The following is an 18,865-nucleotide window of genomic DNA, read 5'->3' on the forward strand; positions in this document are numbered from 1 at the left end:
AAAAAGGGTAACCATAATGGAACACCTTTACAATGAGAATTATAAGCCACTATTCAAGGACTTAGTAACATAAGGAGATATAAGGATATCGAACTCATGGATGAGAGAATTAATATAGTCAAAACGACGATCTTACCTGAAATGACACACAAATTTAATGTGAACCCCATCAAAATTCCAGCAATATTTTTCAAAGAAAATGAATAAAAATATTGAAATGTACATGGAACCACAAAAGACCCTGAATTGCAAAAGCAACCTTAAGAAGAAAGGAGAGAAATGGAGGTATCAGATTGACTTTAAACTATACTGTATGTTAGCAGTATTAAAAACAATATGGTATTGGCACAAAAATACACGGACCAATGGTACAGAATAGAGAATACAGAAATAACTTCATGACATATAAAAAAATTCATACAATTTAGCAACCAAAATGACCAACCCAATTAACAAATGGGCAGCGGATATGAAGAGACAATTCTCCAAAAAGGATATCTACAAGGATAAAAAAAATATTAAAAAATGTTCATCATCACTCCTAATAAAAGAGATGCAGATTAAAACTACAATGAGATACTAGCCTTGAAAATGGCACATATCAAAAAGACCTCCAGCAAGTGCTTAAGAGAATGTGGAGAAAAAGAACACTATATACTGTTGGTGGGACTGAACTGGTGATACCAGTGTGGAAAGCAATCTGGATTTACCTTAAAAATCGAAATTAGAAATACTGGATGATCCAGCAATTCCTCTCTTAGGTATACATTCAAAAGAATATGAAACCATCAACAAAAAACCCCCATATGTTCTACAACACACACGGCAAAAGCTAGGGCAGGAAGCAGCCTAAATCTCCTTCAACAGATGAGTGGATCAAAAATGATCTGTATATACACACCATTGAATACTACAAGAAAGGATGAAATAGTTATTTTCAACCAAACGGAGGGAATTTGAAAGGCCTATGTCCAGCAAAGAAGTCAGAAAAATTAAAATATTGCACATTAATAATTGATTTCTGCATTTACAGCAGAAGTTACTGATGACCTGAGGTGGCCTATGCCAAGAATTGCTGTCAGTCACTTAAACCTTTTTGTTTCTGAGGCCTATGTGCAAGGAACAGTGAATTAGTCCTATCTTTTCCACACACTGAAGGCTGAGGTCCCTGCACTGAACAAAAACAGGATGAAGTGGCAACAGACTGAACAGGATGAAGCTCAACATTAAACCAAGGAAGGCTGTCAGATACAACAATCACAAATAGAAGCTGCCAGGAGATAGCTGCCCTTGTCTTAGGGCAGAGGACATTCTTTCCTAAAAGACAGCAGGCGAGACCAGAAGATAACACAGGGTCTGAGTGGTGGGACATGGATGGTTGAGAAGGAGGCATCAGCCCAATGCTTGGCAGGTACATTTACCTGAACTCCTGACTCCTCACCCACAGTTCCTCTGGGCAAGGGACACAGATCAGATGCAGATTTCCCCCAAGCCAAATTTCTCACACTAGGGCCCAATCTTCAGGCCCCACAGGGCCTCAGAAATCTGAGAGGCCACAGAAAAAATGTGGAGCACTTCCCAGACCACCAGTTCCACTAGAACATTTAAGGAAATTCTTTTTGTTATTAGGAGTAAAATGAAAATCAAAGGACAAAGCAATTTCAAGTGGAAGTTTATGTTTCATGAATTGGGTTCTGCCTGTAGGGCTTCTGCTTTTGGGGTTACAGCTGGTTTGAGGTCTCTTTTCTAGAGACCATACCAAATTCTTTTGACCTTTATGAATATTAGCCAACTGAAAGAGACTATTCTGAGTTCTCCCATGACTGCACTGCTTGGAGCAGAGATAGGGAATAATGCTACATTGGACAGAATGAACTTACAGTTTAGACAAGTGGTTCTACTATATGGCATATGCAATTGCAAAGCAATGGATGGGAGGAGGCTCCCCACTATGGGATACACCCCATTAGCTCCAAACCCTTCTGCCTAGTGATGACTTTCTGTTGTTACCCCTATGACCTTCTGGCCAAAGATTAAAGATTTTTCTCCCTTGGAAGTCATGAGTAGACCAATGTCCTTTAAAATTCAAGTAATTCAGGGCCCCCCTGGTGGTGCAGGCGGTTGAGCTGTCCGCAGCCTCTGTGGTGCAGGTTCGATCCTGGTCGGCCGGCAAGAATCCCACATGGCGTGGCAGACCTCTCCTGTCTCGCCCGCTGCTCCCCTCAGCAGTGTATTTCAGTCAGTCTGCCTGTTCTGTTCCCCGCTCTGTCTCTGGTGAATGCTCTCACCCCCTGCACATCTGGCCTGTACCTGGTTCTTATATGCATAAATAAATAAAAAAAACTTAAAAAAATAAAATTCAAGTAATTCAAAAGGGCTAGTAGCATGAAAGACAAAGAGTTAAATTTCTGTGATTTACAGAGGAAAGGAATTGTAAGGTAGAACAGTCCACTGCTAATACTGTCATTTGCAGAGAACAAGTCTTGTCTGTAGCTTGCAGTAGAGCAACAACAATCAAGGGTGATATCAACTTGGGGATCTGGGGAGACCCGAGCCAATGAGGTGATTTTCCATAAACAGTATCAAAGTAAACAGGTAAAGACAGTGGAGTCAATCTTTCTACCTTGAAGCTCTGCACACACAGCATTGCCAACCACCACAGATGTCACTGAAATTTACAATTGTTTGCTGGAATATTATAAATGAGAAGGCTCAGGTGTGTGTTTAAATGTCATTTAGACAATAGATCATCATGGACACCTTTTTCCCCCCAAACTAAGGAAAACAAGAGGTGCTTGAGGTTGCTGCACTAGAGTCATTATAATGACCTTTAGAAGTTATTTATATGTAATTGGGCCTTGAATGAAAGAAACATTTGCGATTCAGATGGTGTGCTGACTTCAAATGCCACATAATAAAAGCAGAGAATAAATGCTGCCGAGTTATCTACCTGACAAACAGCCTCAGTTGGGTCCTATTAGAATCAGACACAAGGCTGTCAGGGGGTATCATCAGAACACACTGTTCTTTCATCCTCTAGGTCACTGTTTCTCTAAGTGGGGTCCTCGAACGATGGGCAGCAGCAGCACCTGGAATCTTGTTAAGATCTGCTGACTTCAGACCTACTGAGTCAGAAACTCGAGGGGTAGGGCTCCTTATTTTAACAAGTCTCCTCAGTGATTCTGATGCATGTTAGACATTGAGAAGCACTGACTTGTCCTCTGAAGTCCTATTTTCTCGCCAAGCATCCCTTCCTTCAAGAAAACACTCCCAGAAAGCACCAATTCTTTGCAGTACAGGCATACAGATGACATGGAAACTGGATCTATATTCTTTCTGGCTGATTTTCCAAGAAGGGTGTGGAAAATGAATTGGCTGGTGACTAGGATATTTTAGTCAATCTAATATTCTGATTAAAAGAGCTCTGACAACCAAAGATTTATCTAGTTTTGAACAATGGGCATTAGACCTTTTCTAGGCATATGCTAATAACTTTTGAAGGAGTCACAAGATGCGTGAGGACCTTATAGGACCAAAGAGTAACTTACATAAGCAATTTTGGAAAAACACCCCCTGTCCACTAATAGAGATGTCAAACTGAAGTCTTGATAAGTCAGTTCGTATTGTATTTCTAAACCAAAGGCTTACATCATTTGTCACCCTATACATCCCTCCCCCTCCTCAATCCTTCAGGCCATCCACTTTGTATAGTGAATGAGTTTTCCATCCTGGAGTCCACTGAGTCATGGTCACTCTCTGGTAAGCCATCCCAGGCCAGCCTGCTCAACCCAGGATGCTGGTCACATCCACTGTACTTTCCACACACATGGGCACCGTTCACTTTGTTGAGTAATTGAATGATGAAAAACATGTGCCCAGAGGACTTGGGCCCTGCATGCCATAGTATGTCACTGATGGACAAAGATCTGTGTCACCTCTAATCACAACTTTGTCTCTTTTCTTCCTTATGGAATGAATATGTAATGATGGATACCTATTTTTTATTTATGAATGTGTCTTACTAAACCAACATAAAGGTGTATAAAATAAAAAGGAACATTTTTCAAACAACCCTCGAGTAGGGGAAGAAGAGAAGAGTCATTCTCCTTCCTCCCAAAGCCACACTCTAGCATTTCCTCCGTCTTTGTCAAGTTCTCATCTTGTTTGCCTGCTATTGTATTTCTGAGAGTTTCAGCCACCTACTTTCCCAAATGCAGCTCTACACATTGATGATTCAGAGTCAGAGATACACTATTTCTGGAGTCACAGTTAGAGCAGAATAAATGAATAAATATTCAGCACTGTCATGACTGGGCCCAGGTCCCTTTGGAGTTGGGGAGCAACACTCGGCCGTCACTTGTCTATAGATATCATGGCAATTTCTCAATGTTCCCAAAGCCTGTTCAGCTTCTGCAGGTTGTGACTCATTGGGAATCATGAGATTGGAAGGACATTTTTCCCAGTGTCAAAAAAAAAAGGAAGAGAAAGGATGAGATGCGACTGAGGGAGTTGGGGTTAACTTCCGAGACTCTGCAAGTGGAGGGATCTTGGCCACGTTTTGCATTTGACTAGCTCTGAGAATACTCACCAGTCACCACTGTATTCTAGCTCAGGGAAAGAATTTTATTAAGCAGCTTTGTTTAAATGGTTTTGGTCATCATGTCTCAGGACAATGTGCTTCTTTTATCTGAAGAAAGAAGCAGGTGGGAATATAGCTGCCATGGCTAGCACACTATATTCCTGGCTGAAAGAGTGGTATAGAGAAAAGTGTGGTGTGGAACCTATTCTCTTAGACCTCTCGTAGGATCTCAAGGCAGTTTGAAAAAGGGACTTGTACTAAATGTACAAGGACATTGAGTGGTTCTTGGAAAGCACAGCGGATGTGACTAGCATCCTGGGAGGAGCAGGCTGGCCGGGATGGCTTACCGGAGAGTGACCCGTGACTCAGTGGACTCTAGGATGGGAAATTCACCATCTGCTCACCGGCTGGTACTGTATGTCAGTATCTGAGGGAAATATTAGATCTGGATAGGACAGGTTCTGGTTTGAAAGAGTTTACTGTTTTTTTTTTTTCCTTTTCCTTAAGATTGATTAGAACCATAGTTTTTGCTTTATGTTCTATCAAATTGCTGTTAATTATTTCTAATTGGAGGCCAAGCCTGACAGGTTTCTGCTTGAAGTGCCTCTCTTCTATTTTCCTTGAGCAAGATCACAATTCATATAGGCAGACTCTCCCTTTCTCCTTCCAGAAGCAAGCTTACAGCCTGACTTAGACAGTTGTAGGTTATTTTAGAATGAGGGGTGGTGGTAGTAGAAAACTTTTTCTCCAAAGTTCCAGATAGCAAATATTTTAGGCATTTTGGGCCACTTTAAGGAACCATAGACACGATGAAAGCCCTGGGAACAGAGTAGAAGTTACCATTTTGTAAGGAAACCTACATTTATAAAAGGAATTTACATTAGAAAAGTCTGTAGCATAAAAACTCTAGTATCAGAGATCACCCGAGAAACTTACCTGCATGGCTGGGCAGGGCAAACAGCTTGAATTGTTGTCACCCTCTTACCCTCACTGAAACCCCTGGAGCACCCCCGCACCCCTTCCCTCAGCTCAGGATGGTATAGATGCCTCAATCACCTGGCTGCCTTTTGAGTCTCGGATCTTTGTAGGACTCCCATTTGTATGTATGTAATTAAAATTTCAGTTTTTTTCTTCTGTTAATCTGTATTTTTTTTATGATGGTGGTTCAGTTAAGAACAATGAAGGGTACAGGAAACATCGCTCCTCCTCCTCTATACAGTGCTAAAGCAGCCATGGATAGCACGTAAACAAGGAGATGTGTTCCCATAAAATGTTATTTACAAAAATAGACAGTGGGCCAGATCTGGCCCTGGGCCATAGTATACTGACCACTGTTCTAGAACTCAGTGTATCAATACTCATGTTTGATTCCCTTTTTTGTATAACTTCAATTCTTTTTGATGCCTTCCCAGGGTTTATTTCCATGAAGATGGAGAACATGTGGTCATCACTCTTGCAAACAGTCTCTCCTTGGACTGAAGAGCAAAATTTGGTCATTAGCACCCATGTGCCCCTTCTGATGCCATCTGGAGAGGGACTGTAAGACTAGTCATGTCCCTGGGTGCATAAAGGGGCAACTGAGACCCAAAGCAGAACCTGAGAACAAGAGACCGTGAAGTTTTAGGTTGGAAAGGATTTAGAAATCAACTTCACTGTCTCCTCATTTTACAGAGGAAACCAATGTCTGATGGTAACAAAGTACTTGCTCATTTTCTATAAAATGGAGACAAGCTGACCGTTCCCTTGCTGACCTCTGGGCCCCTCTCAGATAAATTAGCAGAGCTGCAGGGCACGGTGATAATTCTCTGCCCAGTGTGGACTTCCCTCTTGCTGCTGTCCTCTGAATATTGCACTGGGTCGGTGACCTCTGTGGGAAGATACTTACTAGACCTCTCCCTGGGGGTTTTGGTGTTGAAGACGGAGAGCGGATTATAGCGGTTAAGGGTGGGCTCCAGGAACGCCACCGGTATGGCAGCTGCTAGTGAGGCCAGACATTCTCCAAGGGCAGGACGTTGCCTGGAAACAAAGAAGTCAATTTAGAAGTGATGTTGCCTCCATGCTGGCCCAATGCATTGAGGGACCAGACCATTTTCACAGGCGTCTCAGGACACTTCTCCATAGATTACTCACTGACATCCCTGGGTGTGGGAAGGCCGCATGCACTTCTACCTCCCCCACCTTTCTCTGGGCACTAACCATTAGGTTTACAAAGACCATACCCAGTAGGACCTAGTTCTTAAGTGCCAGGTGATAAAATACACTGTGTATCTTGGTTCTCGTTCAGAATGTCTGAGAGCAAGTTCTGTTGGCAGCCAAGTTGATTTTGATCCTCCTTGTTCTCAAAGTGCTTTAAAATATGTGTAATTTCTCTCTATCTATTCTCTGCTATGGAGGAAGCATGTGTTACTGATGGGAGCAGTGGATAATAGGCCAGAAGCACCAATGAGATACAAAATAAAAGACCTGCCTTGCAATAGAAACAATGGGTCGGAAAGCATATTGCTTAATTTAGAGGAAAGACCTTTCACACCTATTCTCTCCCTTGCTTCAAAAGAATTTGAGTGGTCACCATAGATCAAGCCATGGATTTTAAGCATCTTGGTGAAACAAGCAATCAAAGCCAAAATGCTTAGAGTTTCTAGTTCTCCGGCAGACAAGACTTGAGCTAGCAGGTCATCAACGTGTAAGCATAAGTGATGGGAACAAGCCAGTAGCTGGCCAAAGCTGAGTCAGGTCAGAAATAATGCATTCCCCTCCCATTCTGGAATCAGCCTTGGTGTTTTACTATCTAACCCAGCAGGTTCTCTCTGCTAGTGACACAACACAGGGACAGTGCTGGCACGGAGGGCCCAGCATAGAGGCTGCTAACTATTGCTTTCTGATGAATGAAGAGACCATCTGTTTCCCACCCATCAATCTCTTCTGCCACTCACTACCATTCAGTCACCTGTCCTGTGAGTTACATGTGATGTCAGTTCCCAAATAAGAGGAAAAATTTCTTCAAATAAACCAATAATGTGAGCCTTTTGTTAGGCCATGATACAAAGATAATTAGAGGAAAATGCAGACAATAGGTCTATAATTAGGAATTGGATGAGGCTTACAGTATTTGAGCCCATCTTTTTTGCCTTTCTCTGTTACGGATCAACTCAAATTGCATGCCAATGCTGTGTGTATGAAGCCCACTAGCAGAATCCCTGGGAGCTGGGGGTGTCAGGCTGCCACCTGGGGGATGCTGCAGAACGATCCAGAAGCAACTGTCTGCTAGGGAGGGTACACTGGAGTTAAGAGGGAATACTTCCCCCACTACTGCACTTGTGTGGAAAGAGAAAGACATTCAGCCTTGGAGACTCCTGTCACTCCCTGCCATAACCTGTACCCAAGATTGTGTTAATTACCTTTCACCATGATAATAGCCAACAATTCCAGCAGCACCAACAAGCCAGGACATCAAAACTATAAGTCTCTGGATATAGCAAGCATTTACTATGGGATGGGGGTGACTAGGATTGTCATTGTTCACACAGTTGTTAGCCAGATAGTCTTAACCTTTGCCTTATACCAGGTGGTGAAAGTCCCTTCTTACTAAATGTATACTCCTGAAGCAAAGCGATAAAATAACAATTATGCATGGTTATTACAGGGGTTGAAATTAACCTGCATCTTCATTACAGTATATAGAGAGACATGCTTGAGTTGGGTTACAAATATGGTTTTAATTGGTCCTGAAAAAAATGACAATCTGATGTAGAATCAGAACCTGCAGGGGGCGAGCCCAAGGGTACACAGTATTCGAGCCCATCCTTTCTGCCTTTGTCTGAGACCCATCAACTCAAGTTGCATGCTGATGCTGAGAGACACTATTCTGCTTGAGAGACAAGACAAATCTGCTGGATTAGATGGGGGTGGGGTGATGGTGATGGGGCTGGGGCTGGGACTGGGGCTGGTGCTGGTGGTGGTGGTGTGGGAGTCTGGGGGAGGCTGGGTGAGTTGGCAGAAAGCTGTGTATTTCTTGGAACCCCTCCCTCCCAATCTTTAGTCAATTACCAAACTTAGGAAAAAAAAGTTCTGTCAGTTACTATAAGGTACAATTAACAATTGTGGTTTTATTCTTTATCTTCCACCTTCTTTTGATGGGCTTTTAGGGGACTAGCTGACAGCTTATTTGGCTGGGAAGTATTAGAGCAACTAACTTTAAATCACGAGAAAGGAATCCAATGCATGATGAAAGGAAAATGGACTTTTAGTGAACTTAATGGAACATGCTGACATGGTGATGTATGTGATATACACCTTAAACTTACATAATGCAATAATGCAATGCAATTCTTCAGTAAAAGAATTAAAAAAATAGAATCAGCAAGTAAAAGGTGCTTGGTGAGTGCTTGGTGAGGCCATCACATGTTAGTTAATGGCACAACCTTGTTCTTTGTTGGATTTGTGTTCAAATCCCCCATCTAGGTCTTTTACAGAGGAAAAGTAACCAGCCCTTGGACAAGGCAGGTGCTCCTGTGTCCTCCTACTAATGCGGCCAGGGGCTCTATTTGGAGGCTGCACCATGGTGGAGAGGGAGTCAGTGAGACTGGGGCTCCGCAGACACCTGCCTTCCTCTTTGGGACGCGTTTGCAAGGCCGCTTCACTTCTCATCAGGCCCCCAGCCAGTTCTGTTTGCCTGCTATTTGTGCCTCCACCATCTTGTCTTCCAGATTATGATTCCTTCTCTTCTTTAAGTTCAAGGTTGTGGAAAGATGTAAGAAGGGAGGTATCATTTTAATTTCAATACAGAATGAACTGATAATACCCTCAGTGACAATGAGGAGAGGAAGGACCTGCAAACATTAAGTATGAGGAGTCACATGCAGGTGTTCTGCTCAGTCAACAATCTCCCTGTTATCACCAATCACAGTGACAAATGAAGAGAAATACTGGATTTCTTCTTTATGGTTGTTTTTTTTTTTTTTATAAAGCATGGCACTTGCCTTTATTTATTTATTTATTTATTTATTTATTTATTTATACAAGCACTGGGTACAGTCAGAAGCGTGGAAGGGTGAGAGGATTCACCAGAGCCAGAGCAGGGAACAGAGCAGACAGACTGATGAAACAAACTGCTGAGGGGAGCAGTGGGTTCAGCAGGAGAGGTCTGTGCGCTATGTGGGACCTTTGCCTGGGGATCGAACCGGCGCTGCAGAGGCTGCAGGCAGCTTCTTAGCCCAGCGTTCAACCACTGCGCCACCAGGGGAGGCCCTATAGTTTTGCTTTTGAGGATGATGATGATGATGAAATGAGTTATGCTGTGAAGGGGAAAGAAATGCCATTGGGGGGAGCATTGATGAAAGAAAGTCTGGGTGACAATCAGGAATGGCAGTAATGATTCACATCTGAGAGCAAATTTTAGTTGGTCTTGGGAAGTAAACTTAGGAGATAGTTGTGCTTGAGTTGTCTGGTGCTAAATTGACCCATTATCCACTCTCTCTCTCTCACACAAAAATTAAAATCATCTCAAGAAGGTGGATTGCCAGAGAGTCTGACACAAAGACATTCCTTGGGGCAAAATCCAGTGCTATCCTGACTATACTGACCCAAGTGACACAGCATGAAGGTCCCTGTCCTCTACAACACCAAGTCTCAACAAGGTTAACAATAATGCATTTTCTAGACTCGAAAAAAAAAAAAATCCCAATAAGTCCCACCCCCCTTATTTTGACCCTAATCCCTCCTTCCGCTCCCCCACCCCAATGTGTCTCTGGGAATATAACCAAGATGAAAATGCATACATTGTGCAAAAATGAAAAATGATGTAAAAATTACATAAAATAAAATAAAATGGAAACAAAAGAAAAAGAAGAAAGATCATGTTTAAGGAAAAAACAAACAAAAAAACCCCAATAAGTCGAGTTAGTCACACCACTAAGAAGGATAAACAACAGCTCTTCAGGCCTGGCTATTAAAGATTCTGTAAAGTTAAAGCACAGAAGTCTGCCAATTAATACCAGGATGGAGGCCCTTGATCACCAGGCCAAAGAGGAACAAGCTAGGCAAAGCTGGGGCTGTAGTGCCCCCCAGGGGGCAATGTGGGTGTGGACAAAACAATGCAAGGGCTACAGAAACAGCTCTACAAGAAGAGTTTATTTCTAGATATGGTAACTCCGCCCCCTCAGTCATTACTGCCTTGTGCAGTATTTTTCATACAATAGAACTTGGCTAATGGTGACAGACTGAAGAGGGCTCAAACTGTGTGTCAGTTTTTGTCACTTCCTAATTTGGTAAGCTGCAGGCTTTCCCTCGTGGATCGCTCATTTTATTTTCATGGAGTGGGAGTCTTGTTTCTCAGTGTCTGTTGTCAGGGGCACAGGCACAAAGTTATCACTGATAATCATTATGTCTTGCACCTCTCTGGTACGTTGCAGTTTTGAAAGTTCCTTTCTGTGTATTTCAGAAGAGGCTAAAGAGCAAAAATAGCAGAGGAGCAGAGAGTGGGGTCATGGCTCTAGATAGTAATACTAGCAATCTGGAAGGTCTAGGGAAAGTATGCAATGTTTGATTACAAACAGTTGGTCATAAAGGCGGGGGCAGAGCATCGAGAGAGTATCTCTAAAATGTGATGGGAACAACACAGTTTTCATTTGAAATAAAACGGACATTCAATGCTTAATGTAATCCATTTTCAGACTCAACCAACACCCCCATCAAATGCTCTATCCATGAGTCCAAGTACACGGATGTTATAAAATATAAATATCTTCCACAGTTAAACGCATGCACTTCTTTACCTGTTTCTGAAATGTTGTAACTGAGAACTCCACTCTCAGTGACCTTCTCAGTACTGTCTTAATTAGAAAATATTCCAAGAGAGGGTCATTATTCTGTTTCAATGACTGTCCTCTTCACTTCCACTCTGCTACTGAGAGGACTGGAATCTTTCCTATCCATATGCAAACTCAAAATACAGCTAGAAGCCAAGTGTTCTGTGATCCCCTGGCAACCTTATAGATAGTCACTAGACAAGGAAACATCAGCAAATGGTGGTTGAGGAATGTTGAACTTCATTATACTTTCCTCTCTAAAATCCACAAGATGGGGGCGGGGGGTGGAATAGGGAAGAATTTTGGATTTCTGCTGAAATTAGAAAATGTGTGATAACTTCAATCACAAAGTTATGGACCACATCAAAGGAGGACCCTGGAACTGAAACAGAATTTTGAGACCCAGAGGCGAGTGTAGAGATTTCTGGAAATAAACATAGGAATTCAGAAGAGCACAGAAGATGAGTGTTTGCTTGAGACACTGAAGGTGAAGGATGTGAGCAGGCTTTGGGAGAACAATTGGACAGCACATGGGGGGGGGGGCAGATTCTACATTGCTGTGGCAGACAGGATCAGAATTGGGAAGGGTATATATGCCATTAGTCTGGAGAAAGCACCTGAGATGAGGTGGCGTGGAAGAGTTAGAAGTAACATGTTCTACTGCTGCTGACCCAACACCTTCAAAGTAGAGCAGAACATACATTAAGTCACTATGAAAAATTCCAGTGACCATATAATGCACTAAGATTTTCACCAACCTTTCCTTTGAGCCAGCTGATCTCTTTTGTTGGGAGAGGCAGCAAAGGCTAAGGATGGACACATTTCTAGGGATAAAGGTACTGCTGATATAATGGGAAAGAATTGGTCCTAAGTCATCTTCTCAGATTTGAAGTTGCCAACTTTGCTTCCCTTATGTGCGCGTGCACGCACGCATACATACACCTACCTGCACACCCACCCATACACCCATGTGCAAGCTCTCTTTTCCATTTAGACAACTAGAATTGTACCTAATGAAGAAGAGTCAAGAGACATAGTTCAGGAGATTATCCAGAAAAAAAAAAGGTAGAGGGAAATTCTCTCTGTCCACTCAATGAAAACACAGCATAATGAGTCAATAAACATGGGCAAAGTTGAGAAAAATCATACCAATACAAAACAGGAAAAGAGAACTAGCTAAGAATTGCCAGAGAGAAAATGAGGGATGTGGAAGATTAAGGACAAGGCCAATAAAGAGATTTAATTCCCCTTCCTGAACAACAGATAAGTAAAAAAAGCTCCAACAACTCTATAATAAAACTAAAGATTAAATAAAGGAAAACCCGATTCTAAGACTGAGGAGGCATATTAAGTTCTCAGAAGCGGAAGGGACTGAAATTAATGAGCTTTAAGTCTAAAAAAAGAATTTAATCCACAGCCAGCTTCTCCCTTCCTACCACAGAGTCATGGGTAAATGGAATAAATCACCTCACACAGGAAATAAACCAGTTCAGAAAACAAAGAAGCAAAGTCTATATGCTTCTCAGGGAAGAAAATTATGAACCAAGGATTTTATATCACAGAAATTGTTCACATATAAAGTTAAAGAATGATATTCTAAAATACCAAGGACTCGAGAATATCTAAGAGCTTGTGTCTTAGTAACTTAGAGAAACAACCACATATTTATAAATTTGGTCAACTTAGAGAGAAATAAAAATAAAAATTCAGGAATGAAGAAGTCATGTTTCAAAAGAATTGATGAGGCATTGAATCATTTAAATACAAACTAAGGGAATCAACTCTGAGACTATTTGTGTTAGAATAGACTATAAATGTTATCCATATATAATTAAAATACCATAATTACATAGCAAAAAAAAAAAGGTAGAAAGCATAAGGTGGGAAAAGTGTTTAAAATTTGCTAATCTAAGCACAGAATTAATGGCTATTGTATCTATATGATAAATTAAAAAAATGAGGAGTACGACAAGAAAAAATCACTTTTTGCTTCATCCAGGACAAAGGTGCAAAACAATATTATGACCCCATATGTGTAAAAATGTACACATGTAGAAAATAGCTGGAATGGTACATATCAAACTCTTACTGGTGACATCCCTTGGGAACTGAATTCAGGTGTGTGGTATGGCAGGGGATGTGGAGTGAAAAAACAGTAGATTTAATTTTATATACTTTTATATATATATCTCTTGACTTTTTAAAAAATGTATGTCTTACTTTCATAATACAAAAGAAAACAAATGAAAGTTACTAATAGTGACAGCATGACTTCAGGATTTTAAATCTTCAATTCCTTAGTTGCTGCATTAACAGACAGAGAGCCATTGGGGCAACCGTGCCCTGGGGGTGTCTAGCCTTGACTACTACTAACACGGAATATAAAGCCCAGGTGCCAGTGTTCGCAGTGCTATGGAAGGCAGATGGATAATGAATATATGAATAAAGTATGAAAAGTCACAAAGAATGATCTCTTTCTGGTCTGACATTTCAGAGTTGACCTTTTTTTGATTGCCCCCCCAACCCAAGAGAATAATGCATAGGCTTTTCAAAACATTGGACAAACACATACACACACACAGATGCATATACACACGCATAAGTCAAAATAGTGAGGAAAATACCCGCAAATGTTCAATGGAACCAATTAAAGATATCTCTCCTGAGTGAAATTCAGAATTAAATGGAAAAAAAATTATTCTCTTATTTACTTGCTATATGATACAGTTAAAATTTTTGTCTGTTCAGTTCCTATTATTAAATGGCAAAAACATTTGTTCATATTTTATGTAAAATAAGGAAAGCTGCACGACTATAAAGAATTAAAATCAGAATCACAATAATGAGTCACTAGTTCTTCAGCTTATTTCTTGACCTCTGGAAGCTATCTGAAAGCTGTGCTTATGAAGATACAGACATTTCTTCAGCATTTTTTGGTTACTAGTACATGGCTTCTTGAAGGAGCTGAAGTCTTTTTTGCTTTCCTGAGAAACTGAAATTAGAATCTATGTAAGTCTTGATGCAAAACTGAATTTATCCTTGTCTTGTTTGATAAATTGAGGCAACACATGGGGCACAGACACTAAGGGGATATTTACATTCATTTTATGTCCAGATTGAATTCCTTCCACTTGCCTCATTTGAAAGAGCAAGAAGAAGAAAGGGCGTAAGAAAGTCTCCCAAGGATAAGACTAAGTCTAAAGTTTGGTTAATACTCTGTTTATCCTTCTGATCTTCCCCGTGGATTAAAACATAACAAAACAACACATGGCATTTGCTGCTGAAAAGCAGAGGGTCGCCAAAGGCCTGCATTGCTCCAGGCAGATTAGAGAGCAAAGCTGGACCCTGAGCACCGCTGCAAATCAGCTTGCTCAGATTCAAGATTATTGAACAGCATTTCTGTGCCCAGTATGTGCACTTGCTTAAAACTAAAGTTAATCTGACAGCCGAGGATGATAAAGGTCCAGGGTGGTATCACAGAAGAAACTCATTAAACACCAAAGCTACTGCTGCAACCCCATGAGCTTCTCCATGAGCTTTAACTGCAGGAACTCTGGAAGCTATTTGGAAGCTGTGATTTTGAAGACACATTTCTTTGGCATTTTTTGGTCTCTAACACAGGACTCAGGCTGGCTAATAACGCTCCTTGAGCGACAGACATACAGTATCTATCTTTCCCCACTTGTACATCTCAATGGCCTCATTGAACTTCTTAATGTCGCCATGAGTATTTCATAGGCTTGAAATCACCAACCCATTTAAGTGAGCATTTCGATTTTGCTGGATTGAAATATATTATTAAGTGTTCGTGAAGAATGTAAGAATTTTCTGAGCCTGACTGTGCTTGTCTCTTTTGTGGGCTAATTACCTTTCAACATAGATGTTTTTTCCTGTCCCAAGGGAGTAGAGGCTGCACAGTATGCGGTAGCATGAAATCTGCACATCTCCCACTGAAAAGAAGAGAAAGGGGGTGTCATAGCTTGTGTGTCAATCCCAGGGTCCACCACGGGGAAACATGCCAGCATCACTCAAGAGCCAAGATCTCAAGGTCTTCAATGAAATGCTCACCCCTCACCCCGCTCCCCCAATTGCGCCCAGAGGCTAGTTGTTGAACTGGGAGAGAAAACCCTGCCAGGAAAACACCCTTTACTAAGCCACCCAGTTCTTTTGGGGAGCTTCTGATGTGGATCATATTGCTTCTTAGGGAAAGGAACCATTTGACCAATGAGTTCTGCCATATGAGGTCTTATTTTTTTAAATGGAGGGAGACACTGGAGTCAAATTTTACCTAGAACAATATTCCCTTCCTTTGAAAGGAAGAACAGAAGAAATGTGAAGTTTGAATGGGCCTTTCATTCTAGCAGATGGACAAGACATCCCCACGTCTTCAGAGAGAGCCGAGTTCCTCATGTGTGCCTTTCTCAGGCGCTCTGATAGCTGTTTTTCAAAAGGCAAGTCTATTTTATGATGATGTTGCCATATCTCCTAAGGGAAGGGGTGTTTTCCACTTAGCAATGCACAGGGTAATCCACAGGCTCCCTGCCCCTGTTAATGTCTAGCTCTTACGAAGGCTGGGACTCATGTCACACAACAAGAACTAATTTAATTTTGTGTTTTTCAACAAGGAAGCATATTTTTCTCATGACCTAGAATGAGTGTGGATATTCTCCCACTCTCCCCTCTTGCCCCATGGAAATAACTGACTTTCGGGTGCTCAGGTGCACCAGCCTTAAGTGATCAACAGCTGGTTAAACGAAATCATGTGCGGACACTTAAAGTGTGAAACTGAATTTTGATGGCAGAATATTTGCAAGGGGGCCATACCTGGTATTAAACGCAAATTGAAATCAATCCAACCAGCTACGGTTTTCTTCTGAAGCCTCAGATAATGAAAATCTAGCGTCTTTCCTCTGCTTCTGGTAGCCAATGAATAAATCAGGGCTTTTTAACAGGAAAATTGGTGTCTGAAAAACCCTGGGAGCAAACCTGTGTCTCCTGCTGGATTACTCAGATAACCTTTTCAAATTATGTGGGAGTACAATGGCTCAGAGTGATACTAGCAGGTGGAAAATTCCGGTTCATTACAATAGTGGGAAAGATTAAATATTATATACTTAAATTGGGGGGGGGTCCTTCATTTTTAAAACTCAAGAAGAAAAATGTATAATTATCTCTACTCAGTCCTCAAGGTCAACCTAAGTGAATGAGCCACCACTTCCTCTCTGTGGTTTTGTGCCTAGAAATCCGTGACAAACAGCCCATGACTCACAGAGCAAATCCACCCCGAACTGATGGTGGGCGACGTGTTCAAAGATGGATGTCAGGATGGGGAGCAGAGCCACAGTGGTGTAGTTAATATTCTGAGACACGCCCTTGATCTGCGTTCTGGAATGGGTAAACTTCCCAAGCTTCAGGTTTTCTGAAGTCTTCTCTAAGTCTTCAGCAGCATTTTCAAAAAATGCTCGCAACCCAGCCTTCACCAGCTCCGCGCCTGACTTCATAACAGTCCTGTAAGCAAACAATGTTCAGAACCAGAAGCATAATCTGAACCTGAGGTCAACCCCTTCTTGACACTGGTGACTTGGTGCAACCTGGTTAGACACTTGGCACTGCTGCCTCCCGAAGACACGGTGTCAGGAGAGATGGGGGAGTACTTAGCATCCAGGAGGACCTCTGGCTCACACAATCCCAAAGGGGTACATGGCAGAGGGCTGTGGTGCTTGGCTGGAGAGAATTAAAGCTCAACACTTTTTTGGGAAATGTAGAGGATGATTTAGAATAAAATTGAGAGGTGACCTGCTGTCTCTATAGTGTCGCAGCTGGTTACATTCTTCTGTAAACATTTAATTAAAAAGAGGGAGAGGTGAGCTTATTTGCAGATCATTATGGGATAAACAACTTTTACAAGGACTAGCTAGAAATATAATCTCTCCTGTGATGAGGGGAGAGAGAGAGAGAGAGAGAGAGAGAGAGAGAGAGAACAAACATGAACAAAGAAGTCAAGTGAAGCTGTGGTTGCTAGTCACTTGTAGGGCTGAGCTTGGTGAAAGGGAAGAGGGACAGCCAGCCCCTTTTAAAACAGACAGGTTAATCAGGCCACTGAAAAAAACATGGACGTGTGCCGTATGGGAACGGAGATCAACTATGAGTATCTAAAGCCTCCTCTCCTCAAAACTATTTTATAAAGCAGAATTGGAACCAAGCCCACACATCATCTATTATTTTCCTCTTTCTACATCTTATTCACAAGATTATGACAGGTTTGGTATGAGGACAGATGCTTTTTATCCACAGCATTTTCCTGATGATCATCCAAACAACCAGAAAAATAGAACCAAGAAAAAAAAAGTCAATGAGGCTGGCTCCTGTGCTGTAAGTATTCCAAGCTGTAGTCCTAACCTTACAGTGGCAGGTTTTGTCAGGAATGGTTACCAAGCACACTGACCTGTGTTTTACAAAAGAAAGTGCACTCTCTCTGGAGGCAGTTTGTGAGCTCCTGGAGTGATGATCCCTCATCCTAATTGCAGGCGATCTTAGTTTCCTGGAAGTGTAGGGACTGACACTGCAATCTTTGTGATGTCCTCATATCTCTATAACCCTAAAGTTCTTAATTAGCCTCAACTTTTATGAGTGTGTGTTTTTTTTTTTGGGGGGGAGGGGTAGCCATTCTTATTTTGTACTGGATTTTCATCTTCTGATCACTCTTAAGGTTGGTCCTTTTATTCTGCACTGGGTCTTATGTCCTCTTTCCACCTCTGACAAGAACTCTGCTTAACGATTGCGTTAAAGAAAGCTCCCTGGAAGTTGATTTCTACTTCCTTCTCTCTCTCTCTCTCAAATCAATTCATTTATGTTTCTACTATCACAATTTACATTTCTTAAAAAGGCTTCCTTTCAAAATATGTACTCTTATGTCTATTGCAGCACTATTTACAATAGGTAAGATATGTAAACAATCTAAATGCCCCCAAGCAGATGACTGCATCAAGAAGATGTGGTATATACATATAATGGAATACTATACAGCCATCAAAAGGTTAAACACGTGCCATTTACAGCAACATGGATGGAACTAGAAGGGATTGTGTTCAGTGAAATAAATCAGAAGGAAAAAGAAAAATATTAGATGGCTTCACTTATAGGGGAACCAAACAAGGGATCAGGAAAAAAAAGAAGCAGGCAAACTATAAATTGGAGACATACAATAGGGGAGGGGGAGAGAGAGAGGTCAAAACAGGGGAGGGAAGAGCACAAGGGACTATGGTGATGGTTCATGGGTGACTTGAAGGTGAGAATTTTATGGGGAAAACACCTGAGCAAGAAATCAAACATTATACAAAAATGAACAATGATGTAAAAAAATACATATATAAGGCTTCCTTTCCTATTCAGCCATCCTCCAGGCCTTAGGCCCTGCTCTGTCTCTGAGCTTTCAGTAGTCAGATGTCCTGCTTCTCCTGCCTTGGTCATTTTCAATGCA

At 41.6% G+C, this 18,865-nt stretch overlaps 1 protein-coding gene across 2 annotated transcripts in view; it reads right to left on the reverse strand.

The window, feature by feature from the left end:
• Positions 1-18,865, reverse strand: part of RYR3 (ryanodine receptor 3) — a gene marked incomplete at both ends in the record, with an annotated part of 506,236 nt that overhangs the window by 71,324 nt on the left and 416,047 nt on the right. For both annotated transcript variants that reach the window (XM_084241349.1, XM_084241348.1), the window contains 3 exons: positions 6,465-6,595; positions 15,254-15,335; positions 16,655-16,893. In XM_084241349.1, coding sequence (XP_084097475.1) covers positions 6,465-6,595; positions 15,254-15,335; positions 16,655-16,893 — 452 coding nt within the window. The remainder of the gene's footprint in view (positions 1-6,464; positions 6,596-15,253; positions 15,336-16,654; positions 16,894-18,865) is intronic.

This window comes from Talpa europaea, assembly GCF_964194135.1.
Source record: "Talpa europaea genome assembly, chromosome: 8".
Taxonomy (NCBI): Eukaryota; Metazoa; Chordata; class Mammalia; order Eulipotyphla; family Talpidae; genus Talpa; species Talpa europaea.